We start from the raw sequence: 20,371 nt of genomic DNA, 5'->3' as shown, positions 1-20,371 counted from the left end.
AGCTCTCCTCTGACAGGCTGCGTGGAAAGATGGTGCTCGACTTGGACCTGTTTCGGACCGACAAAGGCGGCGATCCAGAAATCGTCCGGGAGACTCAGAGAAAACGGTTTAAAGATGTCACGCTTGTGGACAAGTTCGTCGACGCAGATACGGAATGGCGAAAATGTAAGCGTCGGAGGGGGGCCCGTGCACTGTCCCGCGGTAGCGGTTGGCTAATCATGCTAACGCTAGCGCCATTCATTGGCTGAGCCCTTTTAGCCGCTTAAGTGAATCAGTGCAGCAACTCTTGTCGATAGTGACAATGTGTACGGTGGCTTTCCCGGTCCGTTCGGACGGGCACAATATATTTGTGGGCGGTTTGTCTGGAAACGAGGTGGCTCAGCGTACGAACGCATGATTCCGAAAGCAGATTTCTGCGCAGACCGGCGCGTCATCCAACTCGGCGCACCGTTCAGTCTGACGCAATCGGCCGCATGTCGGCCCATCCTCGTCCTGCCATGCGCTGCTTGGTGGCACATTCATGTAATGTGGTTATTTGAGTGTGATGGGGGCCAGCAAACAAGCATGGGCCCTGCCAGTGCAACGCCACCCAAACACTCGTACCGTCACACAAGCCATCGCAATTATAGAAAAAAGAGCTAAACAGGGAAGTGACTTCTGTTGGTGTCTCTTTAATAGGCCGCTTCACTGCAGACAACCTCAACAAGGCAAAGAACCTCTGCAGCAAGAGCATCGGAGAGAAGATGAAGGTATGATGATTATTATTATCGTTATTAAACCTTTATTTTAATAGGCAAGTTAATTAAGAGCAAACTCTTATTTACAATGACGGCCTATGTTGGGGGTAAGTGCCCCCTAGGGCAGTGTTTCTCAACCCAGTCCTCAAGGACACCCTATCCTGCATATTTTCTTTGCAACCCTGAATAGGTACCTGTTTGTAGTTATTCAGTTAATCAGCAATGAATTTTGTCAGATGTTGCACACCTTGCATAATTAAGTGCTGCGAGATGATTGGTCGAGTAAGTACAAGCAGGGCTACCTATGCAGGGTTACAATGAAAATCTGCAGGATAGGGGGTCCTTGAGGACTGGGTTGAGAAACACTGCCCTAGGGGAAGGGGATGGGGAGTAAAATAGAAAAAAGAGAGGTAAAGGGACAGCAGTGACATGACAGGCCAAGTACACAGATGTGGACATCACAATCAGTACAACAAAACATTCATAGTGGTCATACTTACGTGTGCAGAGGAACAAGGCTGACGTATAGCAACAGGTAAGACAGCACACACGTTCACGACGGTATGATGGCGTCATCAAAACAAAACACATGTTATTCCTCATACTTACCCTGTCGGAGACTCCTGGACATTGAGTTGATTAAGTGAGATTTCTGAGATAAAGGGCTCGTTATGCTGCTTGCTGTTAACACTTTTTTTTTCTTTTTTCTTTTGGTGGTTGCAGAAAAAGGAGCCAGTTGGGGAAGATGAGACTCTACCTGAAGAGGCACAGAACCTGGAGGCCCTGACAGCTGAAACACTAGTGGTATGTTTCTGAGCATGTGTGCAAATGGGCAAAGGAATATTTAGTCACACTATTGCTTTGCAGTTCTTTATTTATTTTTCTTCCGCCCATTTTTTGACACTTTGTAGCTCCTTCATACTTTTAGCTACTGAAACCATTGAACTATCAAAATGTTCAACTCATTAAGGACATTAGTGCTCCCCTTTCAGATTTTACATACCTTTTGAAATTTTTGAAATGTTCAACTTTTTTCAGCCATTTTTTGAATGGGAGTCAATGGGGGACTTTTGCAACGTTTCCACCTCTTTTACTCCTTCATACTTTTAGCCACTGAAACCATTCAGGTATCAAAATGTTCATCTCTTTAAGCCCATTAAGGCTTAAATTTCAGGTTTTTTGAAGTCTTTTATACTTTTAGACATATTAAGCTTTTTCTACTTTTTCAAAACAATGGAAGTCTATGGGGAAAGGTTGAAACCCTCATCACCTTTGAACTGTATCTCCGCCTTAATTTTTTTGAGCTAGAAACCCCATTTAAAGCTTAAACAGTTCAGGACATTCAGCTCTTTCAGAATCCTATTCAGATTTTAAAAATATTTTATAGTTTTTGAACAATTCAGCTCTAAAGTTTAGCAATTCTGCCATACGCTTTGCCTGTTAGAATGTTCAGTCCTATTGTGACATCACATATCAATTTGAAACTCGACTGCCAGGCTAATTACTGTCAACTCTCAACATCTGGTAGATTTGATCAGTTTCTGCCACTTCTTAACCGCTCTTCCTCCCTCTTCAACCTTCCTACCTTCCTTCCTACCTACCTACCTTCCTTCCTTCCTACAACCTTCCTACCTACTGTCTTTCCTACCTTCCTACAACCTTCATACCTTCCTTCCTACAATCTTCCTACCTTCCTTCCTTCCTACAACCTTCCTACCTTGCTTCCTACCTTCCTTCCTAAAACCTTCCTACCTACAACCTTACCTTCCTTCCTACAACCTCCCTGCTATCCTACCTTCCTACAACCTTCTTACCCTCCTTCCTACCCTTCCTCTTCATCACTACTCTTCATCTTCATCACTACCCTACCTCTTCATCGCTACTCTTCATCTTCATCACTACCCTCCTCTTCGTCACTTCATCTTCATCACTACCCCTCCTCTCATTCTACCATTCCTCCTCTCATTCTACCCCTTCTTTAATTCTACCCCTCCTCCTCTCAGTCTACCTCTCCTCTCATTCTACCCCTCCTCTCATAACACATGAAGACCATTTCTTCTGATGTACTGTAGCTCTTTTTTCTTCTTTTAGAAGAACAATGTTCAGGTCAGGTTTTGCAGTTCAATGACATAGGCTTACTTGGGGACTCTTTTACCAGCGGGGGTCACATACCTCAGACTATTCTAACCTTTTCCATACATAAACCATTGCTGCAGATGCTTGCAAGTTTTGTTACAGCCTTGTTGTGTGTGTTTGTAATGGGACTGGGAGCACTTTGAAATGTTTGCACCACTTCCACTTTTTCATACTTTAAACTACAGAAACCATTCAACAATCAAACTATTTATGTATATTTAGCACATTATGGCAATTTTTTCAGTTTTTTATACCTTTGAAACTTTTAAAATATTCAGCCATTTCACATTTCAGTTTCCAGGTATTTCAGGTAGGCTAGTGACTTTCTGACTTTTCCTATTTATCCATTTTCAGCAATGCTTTCGCGATTTCTTTCAGCAGCTCAGCATTCACACGCTTTTTCTGTGGAAAAGCATTTTTCTAGTTTGAGTCTCAGTGTTAAAGACTCTCCTTACTGCATATTAACCACTATGGCAGCGTTCAGAAAATAGTGATTTTGGGGGGGATGAACAATTTCAATCAATTAAAGAAATGGTTAGGATGTGCCTAAAAATATTTTCTCTGGTTTGTTTGTTTTTCTAACTTGTTGTTTTATCTATCCTTTTTCCAATATCAGGCACTGACCGTAACCCAGATCAAGAAGGTGCGTTTGTTGGTTGATGAGGCGGTGCAGAAAACGGACACTGCGAGGATAAAGTTGGAAGCAGAACGCTTCGAGTTCTTGAGAGAGATCGGCAACATCCTGCACCCATCTGTACCTATTAGCAATGATGAGGTAGGTAGATTTAGATGGACAAACCGTAATACGTGATCTGTGTGTAACAACTAAACATATATGCCATGGCTAGAGCTGGACCCCACGTATACAGGACAGCTGTTGACTCTCTAATAAGTTCAATGTGCAGCTTGCTTGCTTGCTTTATTTATTTATTTTAAGGCTGAAGTTGATAAACCTTTGCCTTTAGGAACCCTGCATTCTGAAACAGCCTACGCCATAGTATTGCGCTTTAAATGGTGGTCCATTAAAATCATCAAAATATGGAACAGGATTTTTTTTTTAAGATCATTTGTTTGGGAATTGCAGTCTTCAAAGTGTAGGAAAATAAAATCTGAAACATTTTAAGTGTGTGCCCCCCCCCCCCCAATTTGGGTTATATTTAGAAATGAAACCGTTACTGGTTTCATGATAAACCATGGTAAAATTCCTGACGGTTAGTAGTATTACCATTTAAATGTTAATTAAAACCGTGTTTGATTACTGCGTTGTGAAAAACTAGAGGTAAATACTTTCCAGCACAACCAAATTTAGCAAAATCAGAATCTACATTCGTTGGTGATTTTGTTACCACTACTACTACTAGTTTCGGCTGCTCCCGTTAGGGGATGCCACAGTGGATCATCCATATCCATCTCTTCCTGTCCTCTGCATCTTCCTCTGTCACACCAGCCACCTGCATGTCCTCTCTCACCACATCCATAAGCCTCCTCTTTGGCCTTCTTCTTTTCCTCTTCCCTGGCAGCTCCATATTCAGCATCTTTCTCCCAATATACCCAGCATTTCTCTTCCACACATGTCCAAACCATCTCAATCTTGTCTCTCTTGCTTTGTCTCCAAACTGTCCAACCTGAGCTGTCCCTCTAATACATGGGTCCCCAATTACTTTTCATAGCGGAAGGGTAGGGAAATAAAAAAAAAAATCTTCCTCCTGGCATTTCTCCAAAAATTCTCGCGGACCATAAATCAACCTGTCCGGCCCGCGGGCCGCCTATTGGGGAACCCTGCTCTAATATACTCGTTCCTAATCCTGTCCTTCTCCTTTTTTTGACTTTGTTATCTAATGGAAATGGCATTCCTGTTGATGTGTCTTGACTGCTGACATTGGATCACATGTTTGTCCCCTGGCCCATCAGCATCACTCACACACCTCACTGGGTTTGTGAGTGAGAAATTACATGAGCACAACATTGTCAGATTCACTAAATATGCTTTGCAATCTCCTTACAATTTTATTACCCAGTACATTTAAATTTGCTTTGGTTATTTTTATGCATTACCGGTATGTATTCTACACTACTTCGCTGTGCGTGTAATTCATGACGTTACATCATAATAGTGTTGCTTTTATGCATTTGACACCTATTGCATGTCTGTCCGTCCTGGAAGAAGGATCCCTCCTCTGTTGCTCTTCCTGAGGTTTCTCCCGTTTATTTTCCTGATGAGGTTTTCTCATGGGGGTTTTCCTCATTCGTGTCTAGGGTCCAAGGAAAGAAGGTGTCCTATGTTGTTTTCAATTGCATCGATAGTAAAGCCCTTTGGGACTACATGGTTATTTTGGGCTATATAAATAAAACTGACTTGACTATGTAACACGTGAAGGTCCATCTACGAGTATTTGCACAAATTTGTTAGGTTTTAGCAGTTCAATGAAGTATAGCTAGTTTGCTGTCTCGCTATTAAGAGTAAGAAATACATTATTTAATTTTCACTTTTGTTGATGTGATGAAGTGCTGGCTGTTGGCTGGGGGTTGACTGAGGAGAACAAGGCACATGAGGGAGAGAAAGACCAGCGCAACACACAAACACAGTACACTCGCTGAGTTCTATACTATGCTGGCGAAGATGTTTTGCCATGTTAGTAGTGCATCCTCTCTTGCATGAAATAAGTTTGGCACAGGTGTTGTTGCACTGTGCCTACCTGTCATTTTTTTCAAACAAACTGAAGCCATGCTTTTGAATGCTTGCTGCAGTCCATGATGGCCAATGGCTCTACCGACACTCGTGTGCTCGCTACTCTTCATGATTTTCCCACAAAAAAAAAACCAAAAACGGTATCACGTGACACTTCATTATCCCGTCCAGAAAGAGCAACGGTGTGTAGCACAGGAGACGGGAAGACGTGCATGCATTCAACTCGCATAACTACGAGCACAGCCGTGCAGATGGATAGCAAGGTCGTGGAACTGAAACTAGCGCGGGTGAAAATTGTTTAGGAACTGATGAGCAAAATCGAAATTAAAATTTCTTAATGATTCTTTTAACCGGTTCTAACTTGGAACCAGCTCTCGATGCCCAACCCTAATTAGCTTTTGTCTTAAATATGCGACCAATATTTACCAATACCAACATCAATATTCTCTTTAAGAAGCATTAATTTACTGGTGAGGGACTTGGCTAGCACTTGAGCCTCTGAAGTTATTTTAACTGCATTGACTTGTTTATTTATTTATGTGTATTTTATTTTTATTTTGTGCAACCTACGTATGCATGCAGTTACTGTCTTGGTCAGGACTCTTGAAAATCAGACTTCTTGCCTCAGTGAGTGAGACCTTCCTAATAAAAAAGGTGAAATATGTATACCAAAATAGACAGTTTGCATGTAAATCTTCAAATCGTAGCCATTACCTATGTAACTAAATCAAGAACCTCTTTCCATTCCCTCACCTCCCTAATGTTCTCCTGTGGCGTTGTTTTTGTTCTCCTGGCTGGCAGGACGCAGATAACAAGGTGGAGCGCACTTGGGGCGACTGCAGCGTGCAAAAGAAGTACTCCCATGTGGACCTGGTGGTCATGATCGATGGCTTCGATGGAGAGAAGGGAGCCTTGGTGGCCGGGAGCAGAGGCTACTTCCTGAAGGTGAGCTCATCTTCTATTAAGACACGTGTATACAGATACACGGATGAGCCAAAACATTATGACCACCTGCCTAATTTGCTGTTGGTCTTCCATGTGCTGTCAAAACACCGATCCGTTGAGGCATGGACTCTACAAGAGCCCTGCAGGTGTCCTTTGGTATCTGGCACCAAAACAATAGCAGTAGATCCTTCAAGTGCTGTAAACTGTGAGGTGGAGCTGCCGAGGATTGGATTTGTTAGTCCAGCACATCCCACAGATGCTCAATCAGATTGAGATCTGGAGAATTTGGAGGCCTGGGTGCGACACCTTGCATCGTGTTCCTCAAACCATTCCCAAACAATGTGTGCAGTGTGGCAAGGCGCATTATCCCGCTGAAAGAGGGAATACTACTGCTGTGAAGGGGTGTGCCTGGTCTGCAACGATGTTTAGGTTGGTGGCCATTCATGTCTAATTGACGTCCACATGAATGGCCAGACCCAGGGTTTCCCAGCAGAACATTGCCCAGCGCATCACACTCCCTCCACCGGCTTATCGTCTCCCCACAGTGCATCATCCTATTGTCATCACTTCCCCAGGTAAATGGTGCACATGTACACAGCCGTTTACATGATCGAAAAGAAAACTGGACTCATCAGACCAGGAGGCCTTCTTCCACTGCTCCAAGATTCAGTTCCGACACTCGCTTTCCCTTTCTAGGCGCTTTCGATGGTGGACAGGGGTCATCATGGGCACTGACCAATCTGCAGCTACGTAGCCCTACACATTCCTCCTATAAACATTATTGAAATTTTCTGCAACTTGTGCCACAGTAGACCTTCTGTCGATTCGGACCAGACGGGATTGCCTTCGTTGCCCTTGCGCACTGACGAGCCTTGGGCGACCAGCTCCTTGCCACCGATTTGTGGTTTGGCCCTTGACCGCCATTGGTAGGTACTTACCACTGCTGACCGAGAACACCCCAATATTCTTGCCGTTACAGAGATATTCTGACCCTGTCATCTGGCCATAACAATTTGGCCCTTGTCAAAGTTGCTCAGGTCGTTACTCCTGCCCATTTCTCCTGCATCTCCTTTGGCAGGAAAAACATTTTCAAATAATGATTTCATCATCAAGCACAATCTCAATTTTATGTTTTTAACTGAAACTTGGTCAGACCAAGATAACAGCGCAACTGTTCTTACCGAGTCAGCTCCTACCAACTTCAGTTTTGTGAGCGAAGCCAGAATGCTTGTGAAAAGAGGTGGAGTTGCCGTTTTGTGTAATGATTTGCTCCACTGCAAGAAGATATCGTATGGAAATTTTGCTTCTTTTGAATATGTGGCTCTTAAGTTGACTTCCTCTCCTTGAGTTATATTTCTAAACATCTATAGGCCATCTAAATACAATGCAAACTTTTTTGATGACTGAACTGCTTCTATATCCGCATTGACTTTGACTGTGTAGTTATTTTTGGTGACTTAAACATCCATGTTGACAACCCCCAGGACAGAGGAACTAAAGAACTGTGTTGTGTTGTTGATAACTATGGACTGACTCAGCACGTGACGGAGCCCACACACAACAAGGGGCACACCCTGGATATCTCCAAGGGTCTGATCATTTCTAAGTTTGGCGTGACTGATGTTGCTATCGCTGATCATTCCCGTGTTTTCTTTAAGAGTACTATCTCCTGGCACACAAATATTGAAACAGAGGAAGTCTCTTTCACACCTGCCCTCTCTTAGATCTCAGTCAATGAGCTTGTAGATAATTTCAATTCTAAAATTACAAATGTTATTGATGTCATTTCGCCCACAAAGGTGAAGGTGGTCTCTGGTAAGAAAAGAACTCCATGGAGATGTGCCACGCTGGTCAGAATAGGGAAGAAAAAAAAAAGAGTGTCATGAAGCTGAACGCAGGTGGCGAAAAACATCTTTCTCTTCATTATGACATCTATAAAGAGAGACACGCATTTATAATGTGGAACTGAGAAATGCAAAGCGGTCCTACTTCTCTGACACCATTGCCAAAAACAATAATAATGTATGTGCCTTGTTTGCTACTGTTGACAGACTAACAAACCCTGCTGTGGCAGTATCATCTGAATTTCTATTTACAAGGGCTAGCAATGAGTTTGCAATTCTTCGATGACAAAATGCAGAAAATTAGACTGGCAGTCAGTGCCTCTGTACTAGGTACAGGGTATGTGTTGTCCCTGTGTCCACCTAAAATCATTTCAAATAGCATGACATCATTGGATCCCATCCATTTCCATCATCCAAACCACTTGTCTTGCTGTCGGGGTCGCGGAGATGCTGGAGCCTATCCCAGCAGTCATTGGGCGGCAGGCAAGGAGACACCCTGGACAGGCCGCCAGGCCATCACAGGGCATTTCTTTAGCTATTCTTCTCAAGAGCCTAAAAACACCCTGAAGCTGAAGTTAAAAATTTAACCTTCAACAGTCTGTGGAAGATCCAGAGTATGAAGAATGAGCAGAATATGTAAAATGCCCACTGTACTCAAAACACCTGAATCTAACACTTGAACTAAATCATTGGCTATTTTCCCTCATCAATATTGAATGTTCATCATTCTAACTTCATTATTTAGCGCTAAGAAGTTATCAATTCATGTCAGATTGTAACTGACAACTAATGCTCCACATTACTGGAGACTGTGTCTCGGGTTTGAGAAAGCATCCTAAAAGTGAGGGCATGAATTGGGTAACACAAGTTCAGTAAATACAAACTACTATATGCTGTAAAACACAGCATACTATAGTAGTAGAAGCTGACAGCCTTCATCATCTCTTCCTGTCCTCTGCCTTCAGTCGTCTTTCTACCAACAGCACAAAGACTCATTCCAGCAGTTACATCTTCTCTGTAGAAGTCAAAGCAATTCCCATGGGAATAATTTGATCCCATCAACCATAAAAACTTGGAGGACATTATACATCATCAGAAATCCTCCTGCTGCCTTGATATTCTGCCAAAAGGCTTTTTCAAAGATGTTTCTAATTGCATGGCCTCAGATCTTGTACAAACTGTCAACACGTCTCTTCTCTCGGGTTTCTTCCCACATACCCTGAAAACTGCTGTCATCGAGCCACTCTTAAAAAAGGATAATCTAGACTCTTCACTAATGAGCAATTATAGGCCCATATCAAACCTAATTTCTCTCAAGTAAAATAACTGAAAAAGCCATTTTCCAGCAGCTGAAACACTTCTTGGCACTAAACAACTGTTTTGATGTGTTCCAGTCAGGATTTCAACCACACCACAGCACTGAGACTGCTCTTGTTAAGGTCTTTAATGACGTCCACTTAAACACAGACGGTGGCAGAATCTCAGCCCTGGTATTATTGGATCTCAGTGCTGCATTTGACACAGTCGACCACAACATATTACAAGACCGACTGGGAAAACTGGGTTGGACTTTCTGGCAAAGCACTAAACTGTTTGCCCTGACAAGAAGCAGGCATTTTCAAACATCAGCCTGTCCCGAAATACTGTGGCTAGTCGTGTTGATGAACTGGCCTCCGATATAGAGAGCCAGCTAAAATCAAAAGCCAAGGACTTTGTTTCATACTCACTAGTGGTAGATGAGAGTACAGACAGGACGGACACAGCCCAGCTGTCCATATTCATCCGAGGGGTGGACACTCAGTTGTCCGTCACTGAGGAACTTTTAGACGTGAAACCGATTCACGGGACAACAGGACAGGACATTTTCACCCAAGTGCAGCAGAGCGTGAACAAAATGGAACTGCCCTGGAATAAACTCGTTGGACTGACAACGGATGGTGCACCGGCGATGTGCGGTAGATATGTCTCCTGACAGGTTCTCGCCAGTCATGTGTTTGGTTTGATTGTGTGAATAAACACGCCAGTTTGGCTGCATTGATGTTACCTCTGAGTCGTATATGAATTGAATTGAATTGCCTTTTATTAATCCTCAGGTTGGGGAAATTTGAATGTCACACCGACAGCAAAATGAGAAGAAGCATACAGAGTATTGAAGTTTACTGTACAAAGAGACCAATCAAATATACAATAATCCTAAAAAACTCTGTGCTTTATGAATAGCATATGGGTTGTAACCATAACAAGAATCACTGTAATGAATGTCATGGCCCCCGATTTTATTCACAACCCTCAGAATGGCCCTCAGTAAGTTTGGATTGGACACCCCTGATCTATATGCTCCCATTAGTTCAGATGATGGAAAAGAGTGAAATATGTTACCATAATTATGCAGATGACACACAGATATACACCATATCACCAGGGGACTATAATCCCGTACAAGCGCTGAGTAAGTGAACAAATCGATTGGATGTCTCAGAATTTTTTTCAGTTAAACAAAGATCAAATGTTACAAACCACAAACCAAGTCAGAAATCATGGCATAGTCATGGACTCACCTGAATTTAAGTAGCCACATTAAGACAATTACAAAGTCAGCCTGCTATCACCTGAAGAATATGTCGAGAATTAAAGTTTTTATGTCTCAATAGGATTTGGAAAAACTTGTCTATGAATTTATCTTAAGTCAACTCGACTACTGTAATGGCGTCTTTACAGGTCTTCTTAAAAACTTGATCAAAACAGCTGCAGCTGATTCAGAACACTGCTGCATGAGTCCTTACTAATACCAAAAAAGTGACTCACATCACTCCAGTTCTGAGGTCTTTAATACTGGCTTCTTGGCCGTCAACAAATTGGTTTATAGAGCACTCGGTTGATAAAGCACTGAATGCTTTAGGTCCAAAAGACATTTCTGATCTTCTTCTACGCTATGAACCATCCAGACCTCTCGGATCATCTGGGACAGGTCTGCTTTCTCTCCCCAAAGTCAAAACTAAACATGGAGAGGCAGCTTTTCAGTTTTTATGCACCACATAGTATCTGGAACAAACTCCCAGAAAACTGCAGATCTGCTGGAACTCACGGTTCTTTTAAATCAAGGCTGAAGACTTTCCTGTCTGCAACTGCTTTTTATTGAATCAAATTTGAAGCTTTTGATGGTCATCTTACACTGCGCTGCAACTTTTACTCTTTTAGTTGTTTTTAAATGTCTTTTTATTGTCTTATGTTGCTTTTACTTTTTGACTTAAAGCTCTTTGAATTGCCTTGTTGCTGAAATGTGCTATGCAAACAAATGTACCCTGCTTCGCCTGTGTTTTGCCACTTAGGATATGCAGGCACCCACAAAAAGCTGGAGTATAGCCTGGTTCTATTTGCAGACTAAATTGTATTTTAAGGAACCACATTCTTAAATTGCTCTCTTTTTTGAAGGGACCCCTGGTATTCCTGGAGCAAGCTTTGATCAACTATGCACTGAGGATTCTCCACAACAAGAAGTACACTATGCTGTACACACCCTTCTTCATGAGGAAAGAGGTCATGCAGGAGGTCGCTCAGCTTAGCCAGTTTGACGAGGAGCTCTACAAGGTACTGGAGTTTTTTAAAAGTCCTTACTCTTCCATCTTTGGTTGTCACGTTCAGAGATGTGACGGAATGAAAATTTCATGTCACTGTTATTGTGACGACAGATATCACAGTTTTTGGTATTGTTGGGATCAGGGGTGAGAATCTCTAGGCACCTCACGATTCGATTCAGAGGGCAACGATGCGATTATAAAATGATTATTTTTGATTTCTACACATGATTTATTTTTTCTCACTGTGTAACTACTTGCTACTTTTAAAACATAGCATATTTTAATGATCTATAATTAAAATAAACAAATGAATTTACTTCCATTATCTTTTATTAATATGGTAACAAATGGAAGAGATGTGTCAACAGAAAGGTCATGTTTTCCAGCATTCCAGAGTAGCCAACAAGAACCCCATATCCAACCTCTTTTTTTGTCGCACCCCCCCCCCCCCCATGGAGGAGACCCAATCAATGGACAAACTTAACCTGCGGTATTCACCAAACATTTACAGAGATCATGATTTAACAATCCCCCTGTCGTGCTTCAGAAGGAGCACTCACAAAGAAGACATTCATGCTTATGAAGTACGAATGAATCATGACAACATGCTTATGTATTGATACATGTTCTGGCACAATCTACTAACCTGAAAGAGGTACGCTTACAATGTAAGAAATCAGCCTGCATCTCCACAAATCTACTGGCCCATCTCATAGCCAACATTTTTCACCAGACTACCTGATCCATGTGCCAGAGGGTTTATTTTGAGAGTTCGTGCATGTGACGGAGGTTATCAGACGGGCACCTTACCTAACTGACATTCCAGTGAGTCTGGCCCACAACATCTCAGGAAGGGTTAGAAGTGTCAGTAGCTCCTAGTACCTTGATACCTACTGTCAGTAATGTCAACCCAGCTGTTTCGCTGCCCTCTTAAAGCACATGTGCCGAATAATACCCCTGCCTCGGCATGAATATCTATATATGCAGATGTAGGGCTACATTACAAGACATTTGGTGTTTGTTGAAGTGGAAAAAGGAGTCCCCTGTGAGGGTAAGGGCAGAATTCATTAATATATTGGGGTAGGGGAATGGTCTAGGGTTGACCCCTGGCTGTGAAAATCATTTCTACAGAGGGTAGCCATGTCTACTATGATGACAACCTACAAATCACCTGAAGAAGTTAAAGGGGGCTCTGGCTTATCTGCTGTCTTGCTCATTTGCCTTTGTCTTCTGCTCTTGCTGTTTTGATCTCGTCTGTGGTACCCTTGCATCTCAGGTGATCGGTAAGGGCAGCGAGAACGCCGATGACAGCTCCATAGATGAGAAGTACCTCATTGCCACCTCAGAGCAGCCGATTGCAGCTTTCCTTCGGGAAGAGTGGCTCAAGCCTGAGGACCTGCCGATGCGCTTTGCCGGATTCTCTACCTGTTTCAGACAGGAAGTGGGCTCTCACGGCAGAGACACCCGTGGAATCTTCAGGGTGCACCAGTTTGAGAAGGTATGGGACTATTTGGGACTAGTGTTGGAAGAACGATTGTGAAAGGAGTGCTCCAGTGGTTATCGCACAAACAAAGTACATTTGATAGCCTGGCCGTCAATGAATGTTCTCTTTTCAGGGCAAGCAGTAGTCTATTTCTTATTCTTTGTACAGTGTCCCCACTCTGATTCATATCCATTTCCTCTACTAAAGCACATTTATAAAGTTTAATTGGGCTCAAATATGCACCCATCCCATCATGAAATTTTAGTTGACGATTAATTGTCATGCAAATAATTGTGGTTAACGATTTAATTGTCTTTTTTGTGTTTGATTTTTATCTTCTTTTTTTTGTGGTCTTTTTATTATTTACTAATTTTATGTCAGGTGGTTCAACATTGCTTTGACTCCTGTAATAATAACTCAAAAGAGGATACTGATAGAATAAAACAATGATTTGCAATCAAGTTAGCCTCTTTCACCTAAGAGCGGTATTTCTTGCAACCACCAGTGGTTTAGCTGAAGGTTCTGTGTTATGACACTTTTTTCCTTTTAAAATGAGGCATTCTTTAGGTGCATTCCAACTAAAACCAAGAATAAAGATTAACTTTAAAAAAAACAAAACTTTCATTTGACTTGCAGAGGAAATAGCCAGAGGCGAAATTTCAGGCCATCGGGGGCACATTTTGCTTTTAAACCAAATGAAAAAGGAGAGCCCGATAACTTGGAGGAGGCCATTTGTCGGATTTGCAGGAAAAAGGGGGCAGTCAAAAGCGCCAATACCACAAATAAAAAAAAAAAACATCTACGGATCCACCACCCCACTCAATTCGCCACACTTGAAAAGACAAAATAAGATTAAATCACATTCCAGTGATACATACCAGTGATGCATAATTGTAGCTTGTGAACAAGTAAAAAAACGGGTACATCATCAAAAAGCTCAGGCTGATTTGTGATTTAATCTTATTTTGTCTTTTCAAGTGTGGCGAGTTGAGTGGGGTGGTGGATCCGTAGATGTTTTTTTTTTATTTGTGGTATTGGCGCTTTTGACTGCCCCCTTTTTCCTGCAAATCCGACAAATGGTCTCCTCCAAGTTATCGGGCTCTCCTTTTTCATTTGGTTTAAAAGCAAAATGTGCTCCGATGATGCTGTGGCGTTTGGCTTTGCAGCTGCGTCCATGATGTTGATGTCAACACATGCTCGTCCAAATGCAGTCGTCAAATATTATAGAAGAAGCGTCTCAAGATAGTTTGTTGGCACTATTTTTTTTTTTATTTTATTGAGAAATATTTTCTTAACATTTCAATTTGACAAAAAGTAGAACAGAAAGAAGACCAGGGTAATTAGTTCCATGTGCCAGGGGCGACAAGATGACGTCATTAAAAGAGCGCCCGTCAAACAACAAACGGTGGGAAACAACGTGGGAATACTGATGGAAATATGACATTTCTGTTAGTTTCATCCAGCTGTTTTTATACAAATGAAACAAGTCTCACTATCATGCAAAGTGATCGCGGTCAGGTCAAATAGCCGCTCAGCAATAAGCAATCAGGCGTTTATGTAATAATTGCGACAGCCCTAACCCCGGTCCCAGTTAGTCCCTCCCTGATCTCTACACAGTTCTGTCAGGTAACGGGAGTTTGTTTGCAGTGAGGAAGGCGGGTGTTGGTCTGCAGGGGTGTCGCTTGAAACAACTCCTAACCTGGGGAGTAAGGAGGCTGACGTTGCCTCTCCCACAGGGGGGCCGTACTGCAGTGTGTGTATTATGTGCATTAGAATTAGAGTAGTAGTCATATTCACGGTATTACCCTCAGCACTGCACTGACTGGCGTTTTGTTTTTATTTTCAAATATTATTTTACATGTCTCAAATGTTTAAAAAAATAGAATTTGACTCCATAGTTGTAGAGATTGAAGGTCATATTTATGTATTTATCTTTTGCAGAGGTTTCATTTTCACATTGATGCCACGCTACATAGTTGTGATGCTGACCGCCACATTGCTGACATGTAGCGTTTGTACATTTGTGCTGCGTTTGGTGTAATGAATCCAGAGTTGACCTGCTGTCCCTGGTCCTTCTCCCATCAGATCGAGCAGTTTGTGTACGCGTCCCCCCACGACAACAAGTCCTGGGAGATGTTCGACGAGATGATCGAAACGGCGGAGGAGTTCTACCAGTCGTTAGGAATTCCTTATCGCATCATCAATATTGTTTCTGGTAGATCCCCCCCCCCCCCACACACACACACACACACATACACACACATCCCTCCTCCTTTCAGTAATTGATTTAAGCAATTTGGTTATGGCTCTTAATCACTTCTGATATTTAATTATCACCGGCTGCTATTAAAGCATAACTGATTTGGGACAGACCCACTGACTAGTTATTGTCTTTTGTGTTAGGTGCCCTTAATCATGCAGCCAGTAAGAAGCTGGACCTGGAGGCCTGGTTCCCTGGATCTGGTGCCTTCAGAGAGCTGGTCTCCTGCTCCAACTGCACCGACTACCAGGCCAGACGCCTCCGCATTCGCTATGGACAGACCAAAAAGATGATGGACAAAGTAAGAGTTAGAGTCCCGCTACACTACGAATGCATTGAAATACAACAATTTTGGCTGAGATGATACAACATGGAACAACTCAGCTGATGCTGAAATGTGTTTTATTTCAAAATGTGTACCACTGTACAGTTAAATGTTTACCTTCTGGGCTATCTAGTGACTAGTGACTATTCATTAACCAAATTACAAAGAAGAAAAACTTTAATTAGGCCCTGTGATGGCCTGGCGGCCTGTCCAGGGTGTCTCCCCGCCTGTCGCCCAAAGACTGCTAGGATAGGCTCCAGCATCCCCGCGACCCTGAGAGCAGGATATGCAGTTTGGATAATGGATGGATGGAAAAACTTTAATTAGCATTACATAAAATTCAGTCCTTTTACGGGTGTCTAGGTGGCTTGGCGGTCTATTCCGTTGCCTACCAACACGGGGATCACCGGTTCAAATCCCCGTGTTACCTCCGGCTTGGTTGGGCGTCCCTACAGACACAATTGGCGGTGTCTGTGGGTGGGAAGCCGGGTGTGGCTGTGTCCTGGTCGCTGCAGTAGCGCCTCCTATGGTCAGTCGGGGCGCTTGTTTTCAGGGGAGGGGGAACTGGGGGGAATAGCATGATCCTCTCATGTGCTACATCCCCCTGGTGAAACTCCTCACTGTCAGGTGAAAAGAAGCGGCTGGCGACTCCACATGTATCAGAGGAGACATGTGGTAGTCTGCAGCCCTACCCGGATCGGCAGAGGGGGTGGAGCAGTGACCAGGACAGCTAGGAAGAGTGGGGTAATTGGCTGGATACAATTGGGGAGAAAAAAAAAAAATCAGCCCTTCCCCCAGGATTTTGTTCCCAAAAAATTATTTTGATTCTCAAAAATTGGCCACCACGCTGTTACGTTTTCAGGTGGTAAATTAAATTTGTAATGGAGAAATAGTTTGATGATGTACCTCTTTATTTCAATGGAGCAGCTTTTACAAATAACTGCTCTGTTATCTAACAAAATAGTGAGCTACTATCTCCATACTGCTGGGATTTTTGCTGCCCTTAAGACATCAGAACCAGATTTATTGGCCATGTAAGTTTACATACACATGGAATCAGGCATTCAGGAAAGATGCATGGCACATTGTGTTGTAGGCTGTTTCAGGATGCAGAATAAGGGGGGAGCTGCAAAAATACAATCACGTTTAACACTACTATTGGACAAAATAATTTTAAAAAAAATGTGTATAAAAATGTTTGGTCAGATTTTCTGGGCATATTTTGCCATTGGCAGATCATCAAAAGTGCCTGTTTCAGCCGATTCTGAAAGGTGGCTAAAGTTTTGGTGCATCCGTACTGGACACAGCCTCAGAAAACGTACAGGACACACCTTTTGAGATCCCTTTCTGTCACGCAGGCGGAGTTCGTGCACATGCTGAACGCAACCATGTGCGCCACCACACGTGTGATGTGTGCCATCCTGGAGAACTACCAGACGGAGGAGGGCATTGTCATTCCAGAGAAGCTCAGGGCGTTTATGCCCCCAGGTAAATTACGCCTCGTGGGTTTAGCGGGTTTGGACAACGGGATTGATGTTGATGTAGTCCATTAGTGTAACACCGTTTTAAACAAATGCCCGTGCTCAGTCGCTTCATAGTGTAGAGCGCTAAACACTAGGAGTTTTTTTTTCCATTCAAGCATGCACGTTTTTAACACAATGTGGCTGTCGCCCCCCCCCCACCCGTCCATCAAAATTAAACATTTAGAAATGAATTCAATTTTACACACACATATATATATATATAGAGAGAGAGAGAGAGAGAGAGTATATATTTGCCCTTTATCATTAAAGCACACTACTCAGATTCTTGGCCAAATCGATAATGTTCTGTTCTACTCAACGAGATGTTACACAGCTTACCACTAGAACAACCAAGGCGATAATTTTGACGGTTTTGGATTTTCAAAGTTTAATAACTTTGTGGAAAAAAAGATACAGACCTGCTGCTCCCTGAATGCTCCAAAAATTGCATAAATGTGCATTAAAATTAGTTTTAGATCAATTGCACAAAAGAAAAGTTATGGTAAGATCTACCATGAGCGGTCAAAATGACCGCTCGTAATTTGCACGTCATGTCACTATTTATGACGTGTTGGTCTTGTCATTTCCTTCGTGAAGTTCGTTGCTCTGTCCTAGAAACACACTAGCATCCTCCATTGCAGAGAAATAGTCTACACTTGATTTTTGATTATTTTTAACATGTCTGGTTACAGACGCCGTTACAGACGCACCATGACTACCACCGAGGCGCTGCAGTATTTACAGGCGCTGGACAGCCGCCATTTTAAATTGGTTGAAAAATAATATTAAAGTTGCTAAAATGTTAATTTTGGTGTCAGTTAGTTTCTTAACAGACATAGTAACATATGCAATGCATTAATATCTCAACTGGGTATTTATCTTGACAGAATATAGAGTGTAAAAAACGGCGGTCATTTGGACCGCCTATGGTGGTTTTAGGTAGGAGTGAAGTCCTGGTCGTTCTAGTGGTAAAATAATCTGTGTTGCCCTGACACTTGACAATTTGTTAATCCTGGCATGTTTGTGACTCATGTAATTGTGTTCAGCAAAGATATGCCCCAACTTTTTGAATCTGTTAGATTCAAATGAGACTCCAGCAGACCTGAATCCTCTTCAGTATGTCCATTCCCGAAAAACTCGTTTCCATTGTGGACTTATTCACCAGTGTCTGTTATTTTCTCTATAATTTATTTCCAAATTTTGAGATGACTGTTTTTATCAAATCTTAAAACAGTTTTTGAGTGTCGCATCCCCCTTGTTGCTGAAGTCTAGTGTGGTTATGTTCTTGGAGTTGATAAAGAACTTTTATGCTCAAAATCATTTGCTTTGACTGTTTAAAAATGTGTACAGTTGTCCTTAATGGGTCTCTGTTCTCAGGCCTAAATATGTTCTGTCTCTCTGTATGTACTCCCTGCAGATCTGACAGAGATGATTAAGTTTGTTAAGCCTGCCCCCATCGATCAGGAGGTCACTAAGAAAGCCAAGAAACAAGAAGGAGGGAAGAAAAAGAAGCAGGGAGGAGACCAGACCCTGCAGACCGCCGTGGAGAACATGTCCGTCAACGACTCGTAGACTTCAGTACCACAGCTGGGCACCACGGTGTCAATTTACTGTCCTCACAGATAGAAACAGATGGAATAGAGCCATGCAGTTATCATTATTCCTCATGAAAGATGCTTAAGGGTGAAGTTGCCCACAGACAACTTGAATTTATTTGCTCGGGGTCTGCTTTCTCATTCGCCCATGGGGAATGGTCATGATTAGGATTTAAGGAGATTTATCCCAAGTCCACATTTAAGGGGCAAGTTCACACTAGAGAAAACTAGGCGGGGGCTCTATTGTCGTCTATCTCAATCTGGATGGATTGTAATCATCTCATCTCAACAGTTCGTCCCTCGACTCATCCCTCTTTCCCTCCCCCGATTCACGTTCAAAAAGGGATCGCTCCATTCGCTCGTCTGTCTACAATCCACCTCAGAGTTCCTGCCGAGACCGTCTACCAGTCTGTCAGTCAAATCTGAACATCACCCGATTCACTCTGGCAGCATCAAGTCCAAAGTCGGCAGACACTGACACTTTAAATTGATATGTAGAGTAAAGTAGGCAAACTATGGACTTTTTAAATCAGTAGTTGTCATTGGTCCACTTTTCTTTTGCACTTGGTAATTTTACACATGGTAGGTACAAGCAGATATGTTTCCAGTATTTGGGCATCCTTGATTATTTCCTGTATCGCCAGTGAATGACCAACAAGATCATAAATGGTTCCTGAGGGTTCAGTAAGCTCCATCATGGCTGGTGGCCGTCGAAAGTGAATGAATCCAGTTCATTCTTGGAGTGTACTTTAATTCTGCGACTGTTGTATTGGCTGTGTAATAAAACCAAAACCCGTCTCTGTTATCAGCAAACGATATTTTAGGACGACATCTATACGAAGCCTATACATTACCGTGATTCGCCTTATTTTATGGTTATTTTTTAAATTAACCTGGGTATGTTTGTCTGCTTTGGACTTAAAAATCATCCACACATTACATTTTAACAGTAGTTGTTGCTTCATGTCATTGTTGAAAAGAACGATGTTTGCTAGCATTTATGGTTGAAACATTGACACGGCTGCGTGTATTCAAAAGTATATATATATATATAATTGAGCATTGACAAAGTGGTGTTCACTGTACACAATAAATATGAAAACATCGGTGAATATGGAAACGAACCTCTTGTCTTTGTGTTCAGTGACCAGTCACATTGGAGATTAGAGTACGAGTATTGATTTCCTTATCAACAAGAATGATGTTACCAGCGGTGCATATAATACTTTACAGTACTTTAACAACCCTCAGATTGC

General features: G+C 42.4%; 1 protein-coding gene across 1 annotated transcript; it reads left to right on the top strand.

Moving 5' to 3' along the window:
• On the top strand, positions 1-20,233 carry sars1 (seryl-tRNA synthetase 1). Its single transcript, XM_056274058.1, has 11 exons — positions 1-165; positions 679-749; positions 1,461-1,541; positions 3,490-3,648; positions 6,364-6,507; positions 11,784-11,939; positions 13,206-13,427; positions 15,498-15,627; positions 15,816-15,973; positions 17,356-17,485; positions 18,938-20,233. Exons 1-11 carry the CDS (start codon positions 30-32, stop codon positions 19,090-19,092), a joined length of 1,542 nt encoding a protein of 513 aa, XP_056130033.1. The 5' UTR covers positions 1-29; the 3' UTR covers positions 19,093-20,233.
• Positions 20,234-20,371: the final 138 nt, after the last annotated feature.

This window comes from Lampris incognitus, chromosome 2, assembly GCF_029633865.1.
Source record: "Lampris incognitus isolate fLamInc1 chromosome 2, fLamInc1.hap2, whole genome shotgun sequence".
NCBI lineage: Eukaryota > Metazoa > Chordata > Actinopteri > Lampriformes > Lampridae > Lampris > Lampris incognitus.
This window is presented reverse-complemented; position numbering and strand designations above follow the sequence as displayed.